Source organism: Rhopilema esculentum, chromosome 21 (assembly GCF_057945365.1).
Source record: "Rhopilema esculentum isolate cy_ngs chromosome 21, ASM5794536v1, whole genome shotgun sequence".
NCBI lineage: Eukaryota > Metazoa > Cnidaria > Scyphozoa > Rhizostomeae > Rhizostomatidae > Rhopilema > Rhopilema esculentum.
Genome location: NC_142835.1, coordinates 11,699,337 through 11,720,136, shown reverse-complemented (window position 1 = coordinate 11,720,136; position 20,800 = coordinate 11,699,337). Strand labels below are relative to the sequence as shown.

Here is a 20,800-nt window from a genome sequence, read left to right as displayed (position 1 = left end):
ATTCAGTTGAAAAAAAATTCAACAGGGAATTGTCAAGAGCACGAGTTGCTGTTGAATGTGCCTTTGGGGTTTTGAAATCAAGATTTCGCATACTCCTGAATGGATGCGACGATAAAGTCTAGACTGTTAAACAGAGTACCATAGCATGCTTTAATAACTTTTGTTTGCAACATGACGATGTCTGGGAGAAGCAGAAGACCAGCCAATTCCTGGTTTGCAGTGCTCAAACACTTTTGATGGTGAATAATTTAGAGAAACATTGAAGCAGTATATAAACAAAACTGTAATAGACAATGAATAAATGAATAAAGCTACAAACAAAGAGTATATTTTAAATGTAATAGATAATGAAAAATGCATAAAGCTACTGGAAAATACTGAAAATGATTTTAAAAACTGTCACTTTCTTCTGATTCATCTCTTCTTCGTTGTCTCTTTTTTCTGGGGCTTGGGCTTGGACGTATATTTTGTTTCTTTCTTTCTTCCTTTGCGTATACCATACTCAATGTTCTTGACATTTCCTGAATTGCAATTGCTTGTAACCTTGCTTTTTCCTCCATATTTTTTACTGTTGCCACCAACTCGCGTCCCTGACTTGACATTTCTTCCATCAATGCATTCATTTTCTCTGCCTCCAGCTCTTTCGCAGTTATCTAAAGTCATTACCCAGGACTAATTTTCCCATAACTTTTCCCATTATTTTGAAACTTTTCATTTTTTTGAAAAGAAGAAAATATTCCAAATCACCAAGGGTTTTTCAAAATTGTGCTCTGAGATTGTGCAATGTTCATGTTCTTGTGGATTGTCAAAAGAGGTTTTGAGTTGTAGAAGAATTACAAAATTTCTTTCCAAGCACTTTTTCTAATAAACATTCACGAAATCAACAGAAACAAGCAAAATGTCTAAACAGAGAGACAAAATAAAAGACATCTTAATCATTAGCAGAAATTATTTCAGATGGGGCGTTTCTCTATTTCCCGCTTGTCTTTAATCTTTGTCCTAAAATACAAAGAGGAAATAATTCAATAATTGATTGAAGGTTTGTCAATATAAGTTGGTCGTTCTTCATGTATAAGCATTTTGAAATGGACAGCATGTATTGTCTGGACGATACAACTAAATATCAGTTGTTACAAGCAACTTCCTCGCTTAGCAAAATATTTGGAGCCATATAAAACATCTCACATTTTTTGAAAAAATTAATGTCGCCCTTTACCGGAACACATAAACTTCTTCATTTCCCCACATCAGAAAGGAAGTAAATGTTTAGGGAAAATTCAACATTCAATTTTTCTTTCCAAGCTATCCAATCCAACACAATCAAGGAACATAGGAAACCAGTCTTTGTTTTTGAATGCAAAATTGATTTTCATGCAAAATGTCAAGTAAATTTTCAGATATTGTAACTTTTTCTATATAAAAATCATCTCCCTAACATAAAACAAGTATATTAAAACGGAATAATACGCTTATGAAATCATAAAGTCTGAAATACTGAGCTACAGATTTGGATTTTAACTGAGCAAAAGCTCAAAAGCCATTTGGTCACTATCCAGCGTCTATACAATGAGGAATGTTGGACCAAAGTACCGCATAAGTTTCCCTTTTATCTGACACCACATCCCCATCGACTCTACCCAAAGTTTTCTGGTGAGTAATTTCCAACTAACCTTAAGTAGCTTGCACTTCTCCTCTCACAGAAAGTGAATGCAAATATCAATAAACCCTGCAAAATTAGACATTGTGTACATCAAGAACATTGCTTTCGAGGAAATATCATTAGTTGATACTCCAGTAAACGAAATCATGACTATTAGAAGTTATGTTACAGAGAGGAAAGCAGTTTCTTTTTGCTGCTGAATTTCTAGATTAAGTGACCAAAATACATTCCATTACAATTCTATCTTTAATTTTTATCAATTACTTGATTTATGAATAAGAAATGAATCAATAAACAAATAAATGAATAAATAGATAGATACATAGATAAATAAATAAATAAATACTATGTATGAATAAAGCAAATGTGTAAAATCATAAGAAGAAATTGTTGGTTTTAGCGAATTGCATAATTATTGTTGTATTTAACCAGAAGAGATGCATTATGATTTTTATGTAAAGGACTTACAACAATTGTCTGGAAGATTCCAAATATCTAAGGATAAATGAATATTAGTAAAAAACATAATAATATATTTGAAAAAAAACATCAAACTAACAACTCTCCCCCATCCCCCTATTATGTAGCAGTGTGATCAACCTCGACAAAGACAAAAAAATTCTCATTCTGGGGGAAGCGACGAACACTTTTTTGAAATTCAGAAATTACTGCTCCAACGCAAGTTATTCTTGCAATACCATTATGATTTGTTTAGATATAGTTATTTCCTAACTTCATCCCTGCAGATCGGTATTCCCAACTTAATTTCCTAATTGAATTCGGTATTACAATTGTTCAGATCCTTGTCTTGCCCTTCAGCGACATCAAAATAGTTCTCACTTTTTTCGCTAGATCAAATAAAAAGACAACTTCTAATTTATGCTCAATTATGGCCTTCAATGGAAGAATTTAATCCGATTTTGGATAACTTCTACTGTTAGCAGTGGCGGATCCAGACTATCGCCATTACCGCTCGAGCGGTAGTCAGATTATTCAAAAAATTATAGAAACAAGGATCATTTTCATGTTTATCCTACTACTTTAATTAAACCATAGTTAAAAATTTAAACAATTTATTGAAAAGACACTCATCAGCAATTTATTGAAAAGATGGAGAGAAATATCTTTAAACTTTTCTGCTAGATTTTATAAGAAATCTTTTAACTCTGAAAAGAGGGTCGCAATTCTTAAAATTTGGTCTAATAGAAATTTCTGCCCATCGCTAAAAAAGAAACGACTTTAGTGGTCAGAAGATCGCAATAGGATATCGATACGTCACAATTTTTAAGGATTCCGTTATTACTGCTCAGTGTAAATGAGGTATCAGTAGATATTACCGTTGTTGCCCAGGCAAAACTAAAATGTTGCACCAGCAATCCAGACAATGATGCACCTATTGCCATCCTGATGAGAGAAAAATCATAGTTCGATGAAACATGGAAAACAATAAAATTGAGTTTTCACGATAACAAAATTCATAAACAGAGAATGTTTCGTTACAAGTCAGGAAAAAACTGGCATGAGTGTGTCGTCTCATTTCAAATCGAAAATCACCTTCAAAAAATAATGTAGCTATACAAACAATACCATATCATACAATATCATAGAATATCAAGTAACAATATAACTTGAAAAGTAAGATAAAACTGTATAAAGAAAGTAAGGACGAATTTCAAAACGACGTTTCAAGCATAGGCCGTTATCAACATGGGAAAGATAGCATCGCCTTATCGCTTTCTATCCTAACTTGATAACCAGCTTTGCTCCAAACAAAACGGCGTTTACAAAATTTGATCTTACTGATGTCCTATAATTTTATATCAAATTTAAGTTAAAAAGTAACTGGTCTATTTAAATTGTTTATTTATACAGAGACACAAAATAACATTTTGTGAAGAGAATATTTATATTAATTTTTTAAATTGGCAAAATATATATTTCTAAAAATTTTACCAAATCGATAGATAAGAATAATTTTACAACTTGCTACAAAAAATCAATGTAAGTAAGTTCTAATGATTTTTCCTAAAATTTTGATTTGTAGCAAGGTATATTCGATTATCTCAGATATAACGATTGATTAAAGCCTAAAACCTAATGATTCCCTCTTTTTAATTCTCTTAAAAAGTAATATTGCAAGTAAAATGCTTCATTTATTGTCATAGATTTTGAAGGTCCAGTTTCTAAATAATAATTGAACACCTTGGACATACCCAGTGTGTAATGCCGAGTTGAAGATTGAAGCCAAAGCACTTTGCGTAGAAAGATCTGCCGACATTCCGTATCGTCTAAAACGTAACGTGTATCAAAGTTGTCAAGGTTTAAATTGTCGCCTTTCTTTTGGGCTTTTAGAATTCCATCGAATGAATTGCCTAGAAAGCGTTGGTTTCCATTATTCAAATATTCTGCACCTTAAAAGCTCAGAAAACGCTCTTCGAAGGTTTTCCATCAATGTGTACTAGTTAGGATACATATTGCAGTATGGAACAGGACGATCTTTGTGTGCAGCTACTACAGAGTTTCCTGCTTAATACGACTGTCAGGTAACTTTTATTGAGGATGCAAATTTCGAAAGTTTAAAAATGACTTCTTAAACAGTTACAATAAGACAGAAATTTTTGAAATTTTAAAAATCTAAGTTCAGGAAATTTATGAAATCAAACTGTAATTATACCTGTTGTTACTTAAAACAAAATTGCATCGATTCAATATATAGATTCAAATGATTTTCTTACGTTGCAGACTTGTACATGTCAGATAGTGCTGGAACCATGTACAATGCCAATCCGAGGCCTGCTGTTGCCAAAGCTACGCAATTTAGCCACAATGCACTTTGAAAGAAAAATCACATAATTAGTCTGTGTCGAATTGTCACCCCGTGCAATGTTCATGTTACAACTAACCTTTTCCTTTATACTTTTCCTTTATACGGACTCCTTTATACTTTTTAAAGCTAAATCGGAAAGTAAATGTTCCAATGTCAAGATATTATATATGAGGTATGGCTATGGGTATCCAAGACTAGGTTGTGATTCATCATGGCGGCAATAAGTTAGTCACGTGACAGGTGAGAATAATATATTCCAGGAAACATCAATGTGTACGAAGAATTGAGTACGCTATGTAGTGAATCGCGGGGAACGCATACATTTACCTATATATGTATACATATATAGAGACGCTTTTCCGTAACTTTTTTGCTATGCGAGGCATGCTCGTTTGACTTTGATTAGTGTGCCGATTTCTATTGCTTGCGGCCACAAAATGACGATGACTCAACGTCGTCAGCAAGCCAACGATCCAGAAAACTATTTTCTCATTGCCAAGAGGGAAGTTGGGACAGCTTTTAGCAGAAACAATCGACTCTTTTGTGGCATCATGTAATTTAAGATACGGATATAGTTGCAGTAAAAGTTTTGATTGGTAAAAATGCATTGCTATTGTCAATTTTGTTGTTGTTTTTCTTCGCATATAAGGACCCTGTGCTCCTACCTTGAAGCTACCTCAAAACGCACTCAAGTTACTGAAAATCCAAACTGAATCCTAAATGCATCCAGGTAATACTGTTAATAGCACTAAATCAAAGCCACATTGCGCACCTTTTATGGTTTGACTTCAAAATGCAAAAGCTCTGTCGAGGACTTTTACAGACAAGCTATCTAATAGTTTAAAAGCCCGAGCCTTACTTACTACCGATACTTATAGTCAAGGGGTCTGGAACTCAGGCTTATAGCCTAACAAATTGAAAAATAACCAGCAGAAAGGACGTTTTTCAAAAGAACGTCGACTGTAGCACATGAAACGTAGGGGTTAGCGAACCGGAGTCAAGGGAGGTCGTCCTCGTTTTAGTAAAGCGCTCATTGTTTTACTGGTTCCCTCTTAAGAACCTTTAGAGGGGATTCCATTTTTCTAGGAACCAGTTTCCCTCTCTAGCTCTCCCCTGCCTGGCTTTGCAAACTTCAACTTCCCGAGCTGGGGGGTTTTGCCCGAGTCTATGCTCGAGAAAAATACAAAGCAGGCAGATAAATTTCATCATTGACTCTAGACGGACCTGTCGATGAAGAGATTCATCGCATCTCTTTTATTTTTGCAACAAATAAATTGATTTTAGTGTACAAAGAAAATTTACTTATTTCGACGTATTCATAACTGTCTTCAACAGCACCTTAAGAGTACCAGTGTTCTTCGTACACAGCGACAGGATACCTACCTTCTGAAACCGAATGATGTCATCAATGCCATTATGGAAAAAATGCCATGAAATCTACAAGGTTTCCGAAAAACTGCAGCTTCTTGGGGGGAGATTCCATTTTTGAGATAATGGATCAGCAGAAAAATGTTAAGTGATTACTTCTTGAAGGCACCATGTCCGGTCTATCAACAGTTCGAGAGTTTTCAATATTCTTTACTGCGTGTTTACAATGAAGAAACCATTGAGGATCAGCCGATTGGCTCAGAAACAATTGGTCTATTGTATAGTCTAACAAATGGGAATTTAAATGGCCAGCGAAGTGCGTCGGGACATAGTGCAAAAAAAAACAAAAAAAAACTTCGTTTTGTCAAAGAGAACTATCCAAAGCGCTGATATAGACACCAGAAGTGTGTTTCTAGATATTGTCTCACCTGGGTATTGCCGATATAAATGGTGGAGGGCCAAGCAATGGAAACGATAAGCCATAGATTATGGCACCGGAACAAATAGCATACCTGGTGTCCTGCAATGTGGCGAGAAAAAGCAAGTTATTTGAAAAGAAATTTGATCATGCGCTCTATAGATCTGTCTTTTTGTTATTGATCAACGAATATGTGCTTTAAATGATTCTTGCACTTTATTCTTTATTACACTTGGCAAGATTTAAGAAGGTATTGCGATGCATACCGTTTTCTCGGCTAGCGTTCCAAGAGCAGGTGCCGAAATTGCATAGGCAGCCCCCCAAATCAGAAATACCAATCCAACTTTTACAGTACCGAGATGGAACTGTAAATGGAAATTTATATCTCATGTTAATATTACATCCAATCTTTTTACAGCAATGAAAGAAAATTTTCATTTACAATCGAATGAATTCCTTTAAAGAATTTTAGAAATTCAAGTAGCAGAGACAATAATTGCATTAGCAGAAAAAGACTTGCGATGATAATATAATAGAGTCTCCATGGAGAAGAGCAAATTGATTGGAAATGAAATGTAGTTGTTTATAATAAGCAAAATTCATTATTCTGTTTAATTCTAGGTATGTCTTCTCTGGTTTCTGCATTTGCGAAATGTTTTGGTTGGTAAAAAAAATTGGTTGGCTGAAGACTGTTTGGCTGATGTCAAATCACACCCAAGAATCTCTTGTTTACTATACAATAAATTTATTCATGTTGCTTTCAAGCTAATGCAGATATTAAACAAGTCCCCGTCGAATAAAGTGCAAAGCCCCTTCCAAATCAAGCTCAATGGCCTACTTTATATCTTCATGTATTGTCTGTTGCTATGTTTAAAATAAAGATTTATTATTCTTCTATTTTAACCAGCTCTGTCTTTTTTTGTACTTACCGTGTTATTTAGATGTCGTTGAAAAATTGGGTCCAAGAAAGAAAGGACCATCCCAGTGCAAATTGTAATTATTCCTAAGAAAAGATTTGTGAACAAAATTTTGGCAGTACGAAACTTAAAAATGGCTTTGAAAAAATCAAACATTTCACAACATACTACTTAAAGCTTTTTGTCTGACCCTCCCCAGAGTATAAAACGTCAGAGTAAGGGTCCCAAAAAACACGATAGAAAATATATACCCAGTTGTGGATCGAAAAAGGCCAATCAGAAAGACGCAAGCACATGGCAGCCAATGTTGGTCAATCAGTGCTGCTTGACTATTGAAAATTACCATTTCGATTTAGTGCCTATTTCGATCTACAACTAGGTATATATTTTCTATCGTGTACTTTTGAAATTTTTTTCTGACGTTTTTGCTTTTTTCCAAGCCATTTTTAAGACAAGATTGTAAAATAGATAAAGATATTTTGCAGATAAGAGATAAAGATATTTTGCAGATAATAGATAAAGATACCGTATCAACATCACAGTCTTTGGAGTTAGAACAACAAGGTTCAAACTAGCTCTTGGAACCAATAAGTTTTGATAGATTATGTTTAAATCACAGTAAAAAGGCAAGCTGAGGGTAGCTGACAGCAGAAACATCTCCAGGGAATCAATATGACTAAATTTAACTATGGCATTATGTCAAAATTTTCAGAAAACTATGCTAGATTTACAAAAATTGTTCTAAATTTCAAAGCTGTTTGAAAATGAGCCTAGCGCTGGCGCAGAATAGCAAGAATGATGTTTTATTCATAGAGTGTCAAAATAAAACTTTATTACCTTAACAAAAACAGCTAACAAAATCAACACTATCAATTAAATATCAAATATGTATTTATCTAGTTTTTCTTTTTTCAAATAGATTTGGCAAGTATTTTTCCATTAAAGTGCTATTACTTGAAATCATCGTTGCCAACTTAAACAGTAACCAATCAAGTACCTTCAAATACTGACGTGATTATGTCAAAATTATGCTAGATTTTGAATTATGCCAGAATATATGCTAAATGACGATATTTTGACAAAAGTATCCTTAAAGCATATTACCGTAAATCATCGAATTAGCCCTTATTTATTTTCGATGTTTTAGAATGGGGGCTTATTCAGAGGGGAGCTTATACGAGGGGGGGGGCTTATAATAAAATTATTGTAGACATTAAGAAACCATTAATAAAAAACCTCGTTTATTTTAGTATTAATTACTTTATGAGCATTTGATTAATCACTACTAAAAGTATGAATTTGTTGTGGTAATTTGATAAAACACCATGGCTCCCTTGGCCCAACTCACTTTCAGATTCGTGGTGTAGGCCTTGTATGTGATAAATATAACATAAGAATGAATGAACAAATTGTACTTAGTGTCCTTGGCTCTTAATTAAAATTAGAGTAGAAGCTTGAAAGTATCAAAATTACCCATGAAAAAGACCACAGGAATCTTCATGGCTTGGATGAGCTTCATGTTGCCGTCTTTTGGGTCTTTTTCTGAGTTGAAACAAAAATGCTTCGGTAAAACCTGAATTTTATAAGATTAATTTAAAGGCTCTTGTGTTGAAAGGAAGATTCGCAGTAGAGCTTTAAAATGCCTTGAAAAAAAACCTTTCTTTAGAATTTTTGAATTTTGATCACAAACCCTCAAATAACACAAATTGAAATATTAATAAATAATCGTAAACAGTTAGATATGTCATAAAATAGGGTAAAAAATTGCGAATCGATTTAATTGAGTCTGTTAACAGATTTGTGTTATTTTGACTCTGTTCAAAGAGTAATTAAATGAAACAAAATTTAAGCGGTTTGCTAGGGAAGGAGCCTGTCCTCAAGAGGCTGTGGCACAGCCGAATTGTAGTAAAGAATTAATCCGCCATTTTGCAGTGACATTTGTAGTGAATTTGTACTCTATCGGAAAATAACAGTTGGATGAATATTGATCTCAACAGATCATAGAAATAGAAGAAATGTTGGGCATGGAGGTTCAGGCCCCATTCTGGCAATGGTATTCCGCGAAGATTCATATTATGCCTACACCCCAAAAGTTATTGTTAGACAGTACCGCACTATTTGTTTGTCAACATGCAAAAAAATTTCTTCACAGCTAACTAAAAAGTGGCTGGCAACCGGCATACAGAAATAAGCGGACATGATTTTCAACATAGATTATACACTTAGTGAGCAAAAGTATTCACAGGTTTGACTAATGAGTAATGGCGACCGCGTTGTAAACAAGAAGGCGATCGATATTGAAACCATTTTTGTGAAGCCATTAGGCGTCTTTTTGTAGTTAAAAACCAACCAAATCAATTTTCAAACTGATGGCAACACTTTTAATTTAGACCTTGTTTACAGGAGAGAAAAAGGAACGGTTCCATTTGGACAGAGGAGGAAACTGCATTACTATTGAAAGTCGTCTTGGACTACAAGACAGTCAAATTTGCAGCAGGACAGGACTGGGAAACTGTTCGCTCAAAGTACGAAGACTTGGCGAAACGTTTAGCAGAGGCCTATCCTAACGAAGTTATTCCTAGAAGTTATTCCGAAGAATTTCCTAGAGGGGAAACAAAAGAAAAATTTACAGCAGCTAAAATTGCCTCAAAAATGAAGAAAATGAAAAACAGTTTTAGGATGGCACTGGACAGTGGGAGAAAGAGTGGAGGGGCATTAAGATGGAAAAAAATATGCCACAGTTTTCTTTATTCGATTCATCGTCAACTATCGAACCAGACACAAACAAATTCTATTTTCTTACTTTTGGCGGACAACAAAGGGATAGTTTATTACTAGCCTCTATACCAGTGCAAAACAGCCTCGTTCCCTAAGCGTTCTCATTTGGCTCGGTTCCAAGCGGCTCTGCCCGTTTACACGAGAGCCAAACGGAACGGTTCCAAATGGAACTACTTTTGTAGCGCAGCCAAAAGAGAGCGGATTGCAGGTCCCAAATGGAACGGTTCCAACAGTTCTCGTGTAAACGCAATGCCGATTTGGGCTAGTTTTGAAACGGTTCCATTTGGACAATCTCCCAGCTTTGAAACCTTTGTGAGACTTGCTAGAACTTTATCAAAAAGTTTAGTAACAGGTTCTGTTAATCGCGAAATGATAAGTTCAGAAAAACATTTGCAAGGTCACCTTTAGGTGTTGGAGTACCAAGTTGATCATAAATGGCCTTGTATTTGGTGGAAAGTGGCATGTTTTAAGCCATTTTATTAAGCCATTTTATTTTTTTTATTACAGCTATCGAATGAACCTGTTTATCGCGGGAATTTTGGTATTTTCATTTGATGAGAGGACGAAATGATGTTTTACGCAATTTGCAGCATTATTTGTTCCCATTACAAAATGGAAATCGGTTGGAAAAGATGAACTTCACGATTTGTGACACATTTTATTGATTGAATTTTGCTGCAATTTATCACGAAGCGGCCGCTGCGATTAGGCCCATTATGGCCCCAAAAATTTCCGACCAAAACATTTAGCAAAACATTTCCGACCAACAAAAGTGAGAAAAATAAGTAGTTCTAGACACTCAAGTATAAAGTAAGTACCCCCGAGCTCATTGTAATAAGATATTGCGGATTGGTGCAAAGATGAACTTTTTTATTGCAAGTGTTTCACAGGTACTTCATGGCTCAATTATCATGGCTCAATTTTTGTGCTTTTGCGACATGTCGATATTGTTAAGAAATAGGCAAAAATCAAGAGTATTCTTACATTTACTATTGTCACCATCAAACCTTGATAAATTTTCCAACATATTCCAGTTAAAAGTCATCTTTTAACTTTTATTAAACTTGCTATGGCCACTTGGATTTTGGTTCGATAGAATTTTTTGCTGCGGTGCTGCCCTTTCTATTTCAGCCTGTGCAATACTTTTGCTCACTAAGTGTATATACAACTAAAAATTCGAGGTAGAAGAAACTTACCAATTTTCATAGCTGGCAAAATGAAGTAAAACGGAAAGAAGGTAAGGAGAGTAATGCTGCCCACAACCAAAAATGGAAGCTCAAATCCACCTGCCTGAAAAAAGATGTGCCAGTTTTAATTGTTAACAAAAGTTGTATTGCAAAAAAATTATTATCGTAATTCGCAAAGCAAAATCCATTTAAATTCAGCTTGTTAATATCAAGTAAGGCAATTTACCCTTTTTGCTGCTTTAAGATAAAACTTCAAATCATAACGCGTTTCCTTAAAGTACGTATAGATCTGAATGTCTTTAATGCAAATCATCATATTCACTCACACGATATAACAATCCTCCAATTGGGGGACCAGCCATTAAACCAAAACCAGCAAAGGTCTCTAAAACTCCCTATTGAAAAAATCAGATTTAAAATTTATAGAGAAATAGATCAACAGAAGCTACATAAAAATTTGTAAAGTTAGAAACTTTCTGTTTCAGTTTGCTTCAATTACTAGTACAATGTAATTATACAATGTACTAGTTCAATTACTAGTGCTCCTTTCAAGCAGAAATGAGTCAGCTAATTTCCTTACCAATCTGCCAAGATTGTTTTGTGCAAAATTTGTTTTGTGCAACTTTTGTCATATGCCAGCAAGCCAGATAGACAGTGAAATTAATAAAACAATCTACCTAAGTGCCTAACCTTAAATCTATCAAGAAATTTGATTATTTAGTGTATAAAGAGTACTTTTAAATTTTGAAACATTTTGTAACTTTCCAGGGGTCTAGTAAATGACGACGTCGTCAGTATTGTTGTTAAATGATATTTATAGGTGAAAAATTATCACAAACAAAAATAACCTTTATTTTCTCAATGAATTTTAGCTATTTATAGCATACAAAGTACATAAAGTCTTTGAAATTTCTTTTCCTGCATAAGGGGATCATAAATGATGACATCATCAGTATTCTAATCTCGAGATATCTAAGACAAAAGTTCATCACAAACAAAAATGTATCTTTTAAGGGGCTTCTCTTTGTTATATGTATGGACTGAAGTTATTAGAAAAAACGAGGGCTTGATGATTGATGACGTTATTCTCAGGGGGTAACAATTCAACGTTCATGTAACATATCAGGGGGTAACAATCATCTATCTACATGTAAAGTCCGTATAGAGCTGTGAGGTTCACACGTCAGGAACATGTTTTCAAGCTTCAAGTGATAACACACAATTTAAGAAGATAGCATGTGTTCAAATGGCGCATCTTTCAACGGTAGCAATGCGCCATACGATTCATCAGACAATGTAAAATCAGCTTCCTCCAAATCACTTTAATATCGATAAAATCATCAAGTGTTTTCAAATCATCATCGTTTTCGTTTAGATCATTCTCTCTGTCGGCATTGTACCCACTTTCATCTTCAAGCTTTTCCATTCTTTGAGTTGCAGCAGGCTCCTTTAGTAAGAAACTCTTTTATTGCCCCTAGTCAATGTCATTCATGTCGGCATCACTCTCGTCTACAAGATTGGTTGCTCTTCGTTATCTTCTACGTGTGTTAAAGGTAACTGTGATTCGGTGAACCAAACTCGTAAAACTGTACCTTCTTTTAGCTCATACTTCCAACCATGTTTTTCAAGAGGTATCTGGAGTCCAGAGTCCAGACAAGTTGTCAACCCTCCTCCGGCCTAGATCATCTTACTATAAGTCTTTCTCTATTGTAATGGGTTTAAAATGGACCTGGTCAGTAAAAATGCTACTCAACTAGTCTCGATCTTTTCCCCTTGCAACTTTGTTTTTCAAATATCTTCTAGAAATTTGTAGCTTGATTTCAATTACAAATATTTGTAAAGACCAATTAAAGTAAAATGCTGTGTCGATTAATAGCAAAGGCGAGTTATTATCCAAATATAGAAGTTAAAAATGGTTAATGCCGAAAATTTACAAAACAAAGCAAAGGAAAACATATTCGAATTAATAAACAGGATGTTTTGAACTTAATTTTGATTTTCTTTTCTTTCTTTATGGTTTTATTTTGAAAACCAAAGACAGTGAAAAACTTCCACAAGTTTGCGCATTTCTGGCCATCTTCATCAATTTTTCTTTTGCGTCTACAACCTTCCTCCGGCCAGTGGCCATTTTACCAAGAGGTTTTTCTGATTCTGCTCATATCAATGCATCTGTAACAGTGACATGCCTGATAATGGACTCTCTTGATGGCTTGTATGACTTCCTCTTTGGAATCTTCGAATTGAACTCTTTTCCTAGTAAAACCCCGCCTTTTTGCGCCACTTTTAGTGCTGATAAATCTGGGAACATAGCAAGAGTTTTTTCATAGTGAAGAGAAGAAAGATACCCTTATAAGGTTGATTTCATATTGTTTTGAAAGTGACGAAGGAGGAAACAAGAGTTCGTCTTTGCAAAAAAATATGGAAACAAAGACTTAAATGTTAATACCACGAGATAAAAGATTTGGTCATACAAGCCCTTAAGAGAATCCGTTACCAGGCATTTCACTGGTACAGATGAACGGATAAAGAATCCCAGTGATGCCATCATTCAAACTTCACAGGACAGATAACAAAAATGTTCAAAGACTTTATGTGCTTCGCATTCTCTAAATAGGCAAAGTTCGTTGAGAAATTTCTGGCTATTTGTGTTTGTGATTATTAACTAGCCCCCTGGAAAGTAACAAAAATGTTTCAAAGTCTAAAAGTACTCTTTATACACTAAATAGTATATACGTCTAGTATATACGTTCCAACACGCTGTCACGTTGCCATGTTAGCACATACAAAGCTTTGGAATGTTTTGGTACAAAAACTGACACATTTGCAGATTGGCACGTTGCAAGTATCTGCACGTATAGCCCAGCCCATACAGCAGACTTTGGCTTTGAAAGACGAAGAATTTTGTCTTTAGCATTCCAAAGACAGAAATCTACAGTATGCGCTTGTCAAAGACAAAGATTTTTGTCTTCAAAGACAGTCTTCGAAATTAAACATGTTTAAATTTCGAAGGCGGTTTTTGAAATACAAAAAAAAGTCTGCCGTGTGCGGATCCAAAAGACAAAAATCTTTGAGTGGCCAATAAGCGACTTAGTTTTGTTCATATGAAGATGTTCTCTTGAAACTTCCCGCCAAGCAATTTCCTGTTTGTGCTTCAAAAACGAAAGTCTGTCATGTGCGGAATACGCGAGGGCAAAATCTTCGTTTTTCAGAGATGACAAATCTGTCGTGTGCGGATTACTAAAAGACTAAAAACTTCGTCTTTCAAGGAAAAAGGTCTGCCGTGCTCGGTGGGCTTATGCATGCACCAAAAATGGCGCAAAGACTAAATATTACGCTGGTACGTACTAAGCTTTTGCACGCATCCATACGAGGTTTACCTTCTCAAATTTTTTTTCAAAACTGTACTTAAATCAATACAATGATAAACCTACTTTTAGCCTTATGCATATTTCAGCAAAATGCTTTTAAAGATACGAAAAAGACCTTGCTTTCGTTTTAGACATAGGTTGACATTCAGAGAATTGAAATGCCTCTTTTAACAGATTATGATCTTTTGACGAATTTCTTCACCACTTACTTTCTGTGAAGTTTAATTCTATGTTGGGTTTTATGTTTGAATTCTACAATAATCTACATACAACTGCAGGTGACATGTTGCTTTGAAAAGTATTTGCGACCATCGCTAGTGCGCTAGTAGTAGAAGCACATCCTCCAACAGCAGATAAAGCCCTTATTCCAAAAGTTGCCGCCAAAAAGAGGTCCTTCCTTTTAATTTTGTATGTAAACCTGAAATACAAGCAAATTCTACTAGAAATTTATTTTAACATAGCAAGTAAAGGCAAATAGATAAATCTTGGCATGAGTGGTTGTCAAGAGAAGTAGGTCTCCTTCCTCTAAAAAGCATCCTTTAGGTGCCTCTAGCAAAAGGATGCGTTGTCGATATAATGTGCTGCTTTTCACTGATAGATCCATCAAACTTGTTTTTTCAAACTTAATTATCTCATTTTCTGCTCTCAACAGGATGCCCAGTCCTCCCAATGCTCAGCCTAGCCGAACCTTTCTTGCAGCCTCTGAATTGTTCATTCCAGTTCAATCTTTTATGCTACCAAGTCATGTTCCTCTTGGTCTGCTTTTCCCTCCCTTCGCGTTGAATTTCTCATTTGAAAAAAGGACAGGTTCAGCTAGGCTGAGCAGGATGATAGTAAAATATTTTGATTCTTAAACATACGATCAGAAATTTGGTTTCAAAATAGATCAAAATAGAAAATACCTACCCAAAAAGTATCTGTGTTGAGCCTTCAATTAGCAATCCAAGAAGCGCAACAGTTTTTGGACCATCAATTGTTATCTTAATCAAAATATGATAAAAGGTATCAGCACGCTTTAGATTTTGAATTTGCCACGATTAGACAAATTATTCAATTTACGTATGAAATATATAATGTTTTAGTGAATCACCAAGTCATAAAGCAAGTATACGGTTTTAATTATCTTAGCAGCTGGATAACAACAACGGTTCGGAATGCAATGGCGAAGCTGGCCTTAAGGCAGTGCTCATGCTCTTTATGGAAACAGAAGCTGATGGGGCTCTTCAGAATGACCATGACTGATCTCAAGAAACCAAGGTGGGGAACGGCAATAGTATGATAAGAATAAACTGGAAGAATGGGGTTTTTAAAATATTTTTTCAATAAAGAAAGTTTCACTCATTATATCTTTAGCCTAAAAATTTTTGGTGATGCTCAGCATGACCATCATGACCGTTAGCTTCGTCACTGTCGGAATGATGGCCAACATCTTTCAAGGACTAATGCTAAAATTACCTTGGGGACGACATGGCAGCATGGAAGAGATACTCCAGAAAGAGCCTCTGAGAGAATTTGGAGGCACTGGGGCAACACCGAATGATGAGGCCCTGCAAGCAAAGCGAGCAAAAAAGTTTCTCGACAACGCCCTTTAAAGATTCCATAAATATACCATATTGCGTGCGGTACAATATAAAGCTATAATAACGATCAATGTAACTAAGAAATAATTTCAATGCGTTGTTTTGGCCTATAATTTAAAAAGTCTAGAATTTATCAAGTGATTTGGGCTTGATAACGGGTTGTGCTCGAAACGTTCTCCTGGTACAATTTACTTATATTGATCGTTATTAATGCTCTTTAAACTATTTCATAATTCGCTAAAAATGTTCTACTTTTTTTGAGCATCATTTTGTTTCTTTTAATTACCTCTTTTCTAAAACATAATTTATTTTTTTATGAGGCCCCCTACACCTCGAGATCCTGAGGGAACTTGCCCCCCCCCCTTCTTGTGGCTCTTTCTCTCGGTGGCCCTGACTCTAAATAGCAAAGTCAGAGAAAAACATATGGGCAGCATTCTAAGGGAGGCAAACAAGATTCACAAGCCATGTTATACGGAATGAGGGATTAAAACAAATCATATGAAACATGTTGAATAAGACGAAACCCATACGAGGCTTCAAAATGCTCCTGAAAGCTTGGACTGGGATACAGGGATACAGGAACACCTATCCGAGACGATTTCGTCACGGATTCACAAAGAGGTCTTTTGTATGGCTGTTTCAGGTAATGGAGGCTTTGATTTTGGCGCAACTACGTTGGCGCAAATCGCTTTATTAAATTCAGTGGCAGCGATCTAGCAGCCATTAATGATGGTTAACACCGTCTTCGCCAGCGCCATTTACAGTCTTTTCTCGATGGTAGTACATCAAAACTCCTAAGGATAAAGAAAAATTCTGAACAAAAAAACAACGACGGAAAAAGCTTTTATTGTTTCCCAGTTCAAGCCTTGATCTGTCTTGGCAATTTTGTGGTCTAAAATAACACCGAGAATTAAAGCCAAATCGTCGTCTGTCCAAGTGAAGTTTTTATCGGCTTTTTTCTCCATTTTCGCTCTCAAAAAAATTTCGATTGTTGATTTTGGCGGTATCCGTTTGAGTTATATCGCGGTGTTGATTGGCCAACATTTGATTGACAGTGGCTTAAGCCACTTTAAGATCTATCGAAAGTAACTTACCAAAGCACCAATCATTGGGGAACAGATAACTGATACCAGAGCAAAGGTGGTGAAGACCAGGCTTGAGGTTGTCATACTCACACCTTTAGAATCAGCCTAAAATCATAGAACACAGTTTATTCAAACGACAATGAAACTCCAGTTGGGTTGGCATTTGCTAATTTCAACGTTTAAAACTTCGGCCAATGGCCTTAAAACGTTTAACACATGATTAAAAAAACAGTTGATTCTTCAGTCAAATGATTGTAAAAATATAAACTTTTGTTGTCGCACAGAAAGTCAAACATGAAATGAGAAGACATATGATAGGTGAATGTTGCCAACTAAAGACAATTGTTCTGACATTAGATACCAACTAAGTCAACTTCCTAGCTTTGATTGTGGTGGAAATCTTTTGAGATGAAAATCTATTTAAGGAACCAAGTACAAAAACCAAGTTTTAACTGGCCTTAAGGAATAATAATTATTGATATTGAGAAATAAACAAATAATGAAAAAATTATAATAATTCAACTGCATTTTCTTAAACCACAGATAGAAAGCAGTGCTGATACTTTGAAAAGGAGTCACTTTAAAAAAAACTAGCAGTAGTAAGGTGCTCAATGAAGTTAAGTTCCTGGCAGCATTTTGCAAGAATAATTCCACACATTTCAATGAAAGCTCTCTGCATCAGAAGTCTCATAACATGGCCTGTCAGCAGAAGGAGAAGCTGCATTTGTCTGTGTAAAAAAACTAGCTATCATTTGCCTCGAATTTTTGATTGCATAGATATTATAGATATTTTGTATGTTTTTCTATATTGATGTTGGACAAACCTCAAGATTTTGTGGAGGTGCAAACTGTGTATCAACATGCTGTGGCATAAGATGTTGTTATTTCACCTTTTCAGATAAATGTATCCAATCATTCATCATTGTGTGCATCCAAACTTTTCACGTAGTGCCCCAGAAAAAAGTAAACAGTACACTTTTCCCGGATCGCTACATCCCCTTTCACCCAACTGCACTTTGTGTAGGCCTACCTTGTTGTTATAGAGCGACGACTGGTTGCTGTTGTTGAAAGTGGGAGGGTAAAATAATTCCCCCACGAATTCCTTCGAATTAGCCAGTCAGAGGTCGCATTTTTCAAAGTTTAAGTAAAGAAACTTCAAGTTTTACTCTGATGACACCATTATTACTCAATCTGTTTTAACAATCCAGTCAGGTTTTTCAGTATGAAAGAAATTTCTGAGGCCTCGGTTGAATTTTCGGAATGAAAATACAAATATTTAGGTTTAAAAGTCTTGAAATATGAAATAACTTTGGTTCCCATTGAAATATGGAATAACACTCTGTTTTTTTTTTCAAACTCGATGAAATTTTAAATCATAAAAATATAGGCCTTGGAAAAAGGATAATGATGGAACATGGACGAACATTGTGGGCACTACTTCCAGACGCATCTAAATCCTCTAGGGAGCTTATAAAGTGTGGGTGCACCAAAGCCTGTCGAGGCTTTGGCACAGCTAGAATGTACTGCTCTGTGCAAGTGTAGTGGAAATTTTTGCTCATGACATTTGAAGTAACATCGTGTTTAGTTGTGTGAAATTTTGGTTGCTAGAAGAAATTCAGTTGCGATGACGTCACTGTAACATCTCTATGAACAATTTCAAAGGTTTAAACCAAGCATATGTATTTTAATTAAGAAAAAATAAAAATAATCTAGAAAAATCTTTTACGTTTAGAAAATAAAAAATGATCATAAACAAGCAATGAAATGTCACACGAAAGACACCTCATTACGACGTCATTATGATGTCATTATGACGTCATAGGAAATTATTTCGAACTGAGCCTATATCTTAAAATGATCAGCATATTCTTTTCTGTACTTAGGCCGATTCCCATGCTTTAATGCCAAAACCCACAATTTTGCTAATTGTCAGCTCGAATCTGTCTGACTATGTGACGCGCGACTTTGTGAAATAGAATCAGCAAATCGGCGAATGCGACCAGCATGAGTTGAACTACTCGGCGAATGGTCGTATTCGCAGCGAATGAAGAAGTTCACCTTGCGCATGTTCCAATGTGCATTCGATCAGTCACGCGACCAGAGCGAATCAAATGGAAACCGGCCTTAATGCGCATATGCCATGGCCTTAAAACGGGGTTACTCATTTCACATTCAAGAAGTTGCTGCATCTCATCTCCCCAACAAGGTTGTGTGCCTTAGGTTGCATAATATGAATCAGGTTGAGTCGTTTTACATGTTTCTTTGTCTTGGTTGGCATATTTGAATCCAGTCATTTTTGTTTAAAATCACCCACTGATGATAATGCTATCACTGCTTGACATATACTCTGTGGTTGAAAAGGGCAAGAAAGGGCTTAAAAAAGCATTGTCATAAAAAGCTACAGTTGGATGCGAAGTGATTTTACAACAAGTCATGGAGGCCTTTAGATGTTGGTAAGCCCCGCCCCAGAAACACAAATTACAATTGTCACTGGCGCACGGGTACCTATAATGCTAATCAAGAGATGTTACTTTTTGGCTGCCGTATGTTTACATAAATAATAATAATAATGAAAAATTTGTTTAAAGTTGGCGTACTAAATGAACGTCTAATAGCTATAAAGAAGCTAATTAAGGCCAACTATCTATAAAGAATTAGTATAAAATAAATATATGATACAATGTTGAAAATTTTTAAGGTATAATATTCTAAATAAAACCTAACGCAGCAATAAATATTTTACACCACCTTGGCAAGTGAAGGTTCGTTGAAAGGTTACAGACGGGATCCTCGCCAATAACCTCTAAGTGGCAAATATATGAGAAGCTCACCTCTTGCGGGAAAAATGGAGCAATCATTGAAAAGGAACACAACGATAAAAACCACTGCAAGGAAAGGCAAACCAGAATGGTTGTTTTTTTCCATTTTGCACAAGGAATCTTGTTCTTGTCAACGTTTTCGGTCACTTTCTTCCACGGGCTCTCTTCCATTTCTGACAATTCCTCTCGAGAACCATTTTTAGATGTAGGGATCAATGCTTCACGTTCAAAGTTTTTAGACTTTCTGTACTCATTATTCGATTGGCTTAACATGACTGAGTTGTAACTTTAAAGCTAGTAACAAATGTGTCCATTTTCCTGCATGTACGGTGAGAAAACTGCACCAATTTTTGTATATGATAAAGCTCACTTAGAATAACAAAGGAGGGACGCATTTGCGCATGGACCGTAAACCAAATTCAATTCATTTGCTGTAGAACTTTTCAAATCATGGTCAAGTTTGTTGGATTCCTTTCAGATAAAGATGATTGCCAAGTAAAAAATGACTCACTCTCAGACTATTCTCTCGCTAACTTCTCGTCCCTTTTCATAACGCCATCGCCAAAACTATTCAGCCCCTTCTTCCTATTTAAGATCTTCAGTTATTTATTCCTTTTCTGCAAAAGCTGATAGCATTAGAAAACTATAGCAATATTTGCATGTGGAAAGGCCCACTTGGAAAAACATAAATTGAAGGTCTTTGCTCGAGCGCAATAAGCAAGCCTTAAACTAGTCAGTATGTTTCGGTAAACTCGCCTCTTGTTCTACCTTTACTAGGTACTTATAGCTATGA

At 35.5% G+C, this 20,800-nt stretch overlaps 1 protein-coding gene across 3 annotated transcripts; it reads right to left on the bottom strand.

Moving 5' to 3' along the window:
- Positions 1-272: 272 nt before the first annotated feature.
- LOC135684586 (MFS-type transporter SLC18B1) lies at positions 273-20,504 on the bottom strand. 3 transcript variants are annotated; one of them, XM_065200213.2, is made up of 16 exons: positions 20,020-20,497; positions 17,198-17,293; positions 15,430-15,503; positions 14,794-14,941; positions 11,482-11,550; positions 11,165-11,258; positions 8,664-8,732; positions 7,203-7,276; positions 6,540-6,638; positions 6,284-6,375; positions 4,396-4,491; positions 3,874-3,948; positions 2,998-3,064; positions 2,129-2,155; positions 1,671-1,726; positions 273-999 (listed from the first exon to the last, which is right to left on the bottom strand). In XM_065200213.2, the coding sequence occupies exons 1-16, from the start codon at positions 20,278-20,280 to the stop codon at positions 954-956; spliced, it is 1,443 nt and encodes a 480-aa protein (XP_065056285.2). In that variant the 5' UTR covers positions 20,281-20,497; the 3' UTR covers positions 273-953. The 3 variants fall into 3 exon arrangements, with proteins under 3 accessions (XP_065056285.2, XP_065056286.2, XP_065056288.2); XM_065200214.2 differs by lacking the exon at positions 20,020-20,497 and adding an exon at positions 18,013-18,501; XM_065200216.2 differs by lacking the exons at positions 14,794-14,941; positions 15,430-15,503 and having other exon boundaries at positions 20,020-20,504.
- Positions 20,505-20,800: the final 296 nt, after the last annotated feature.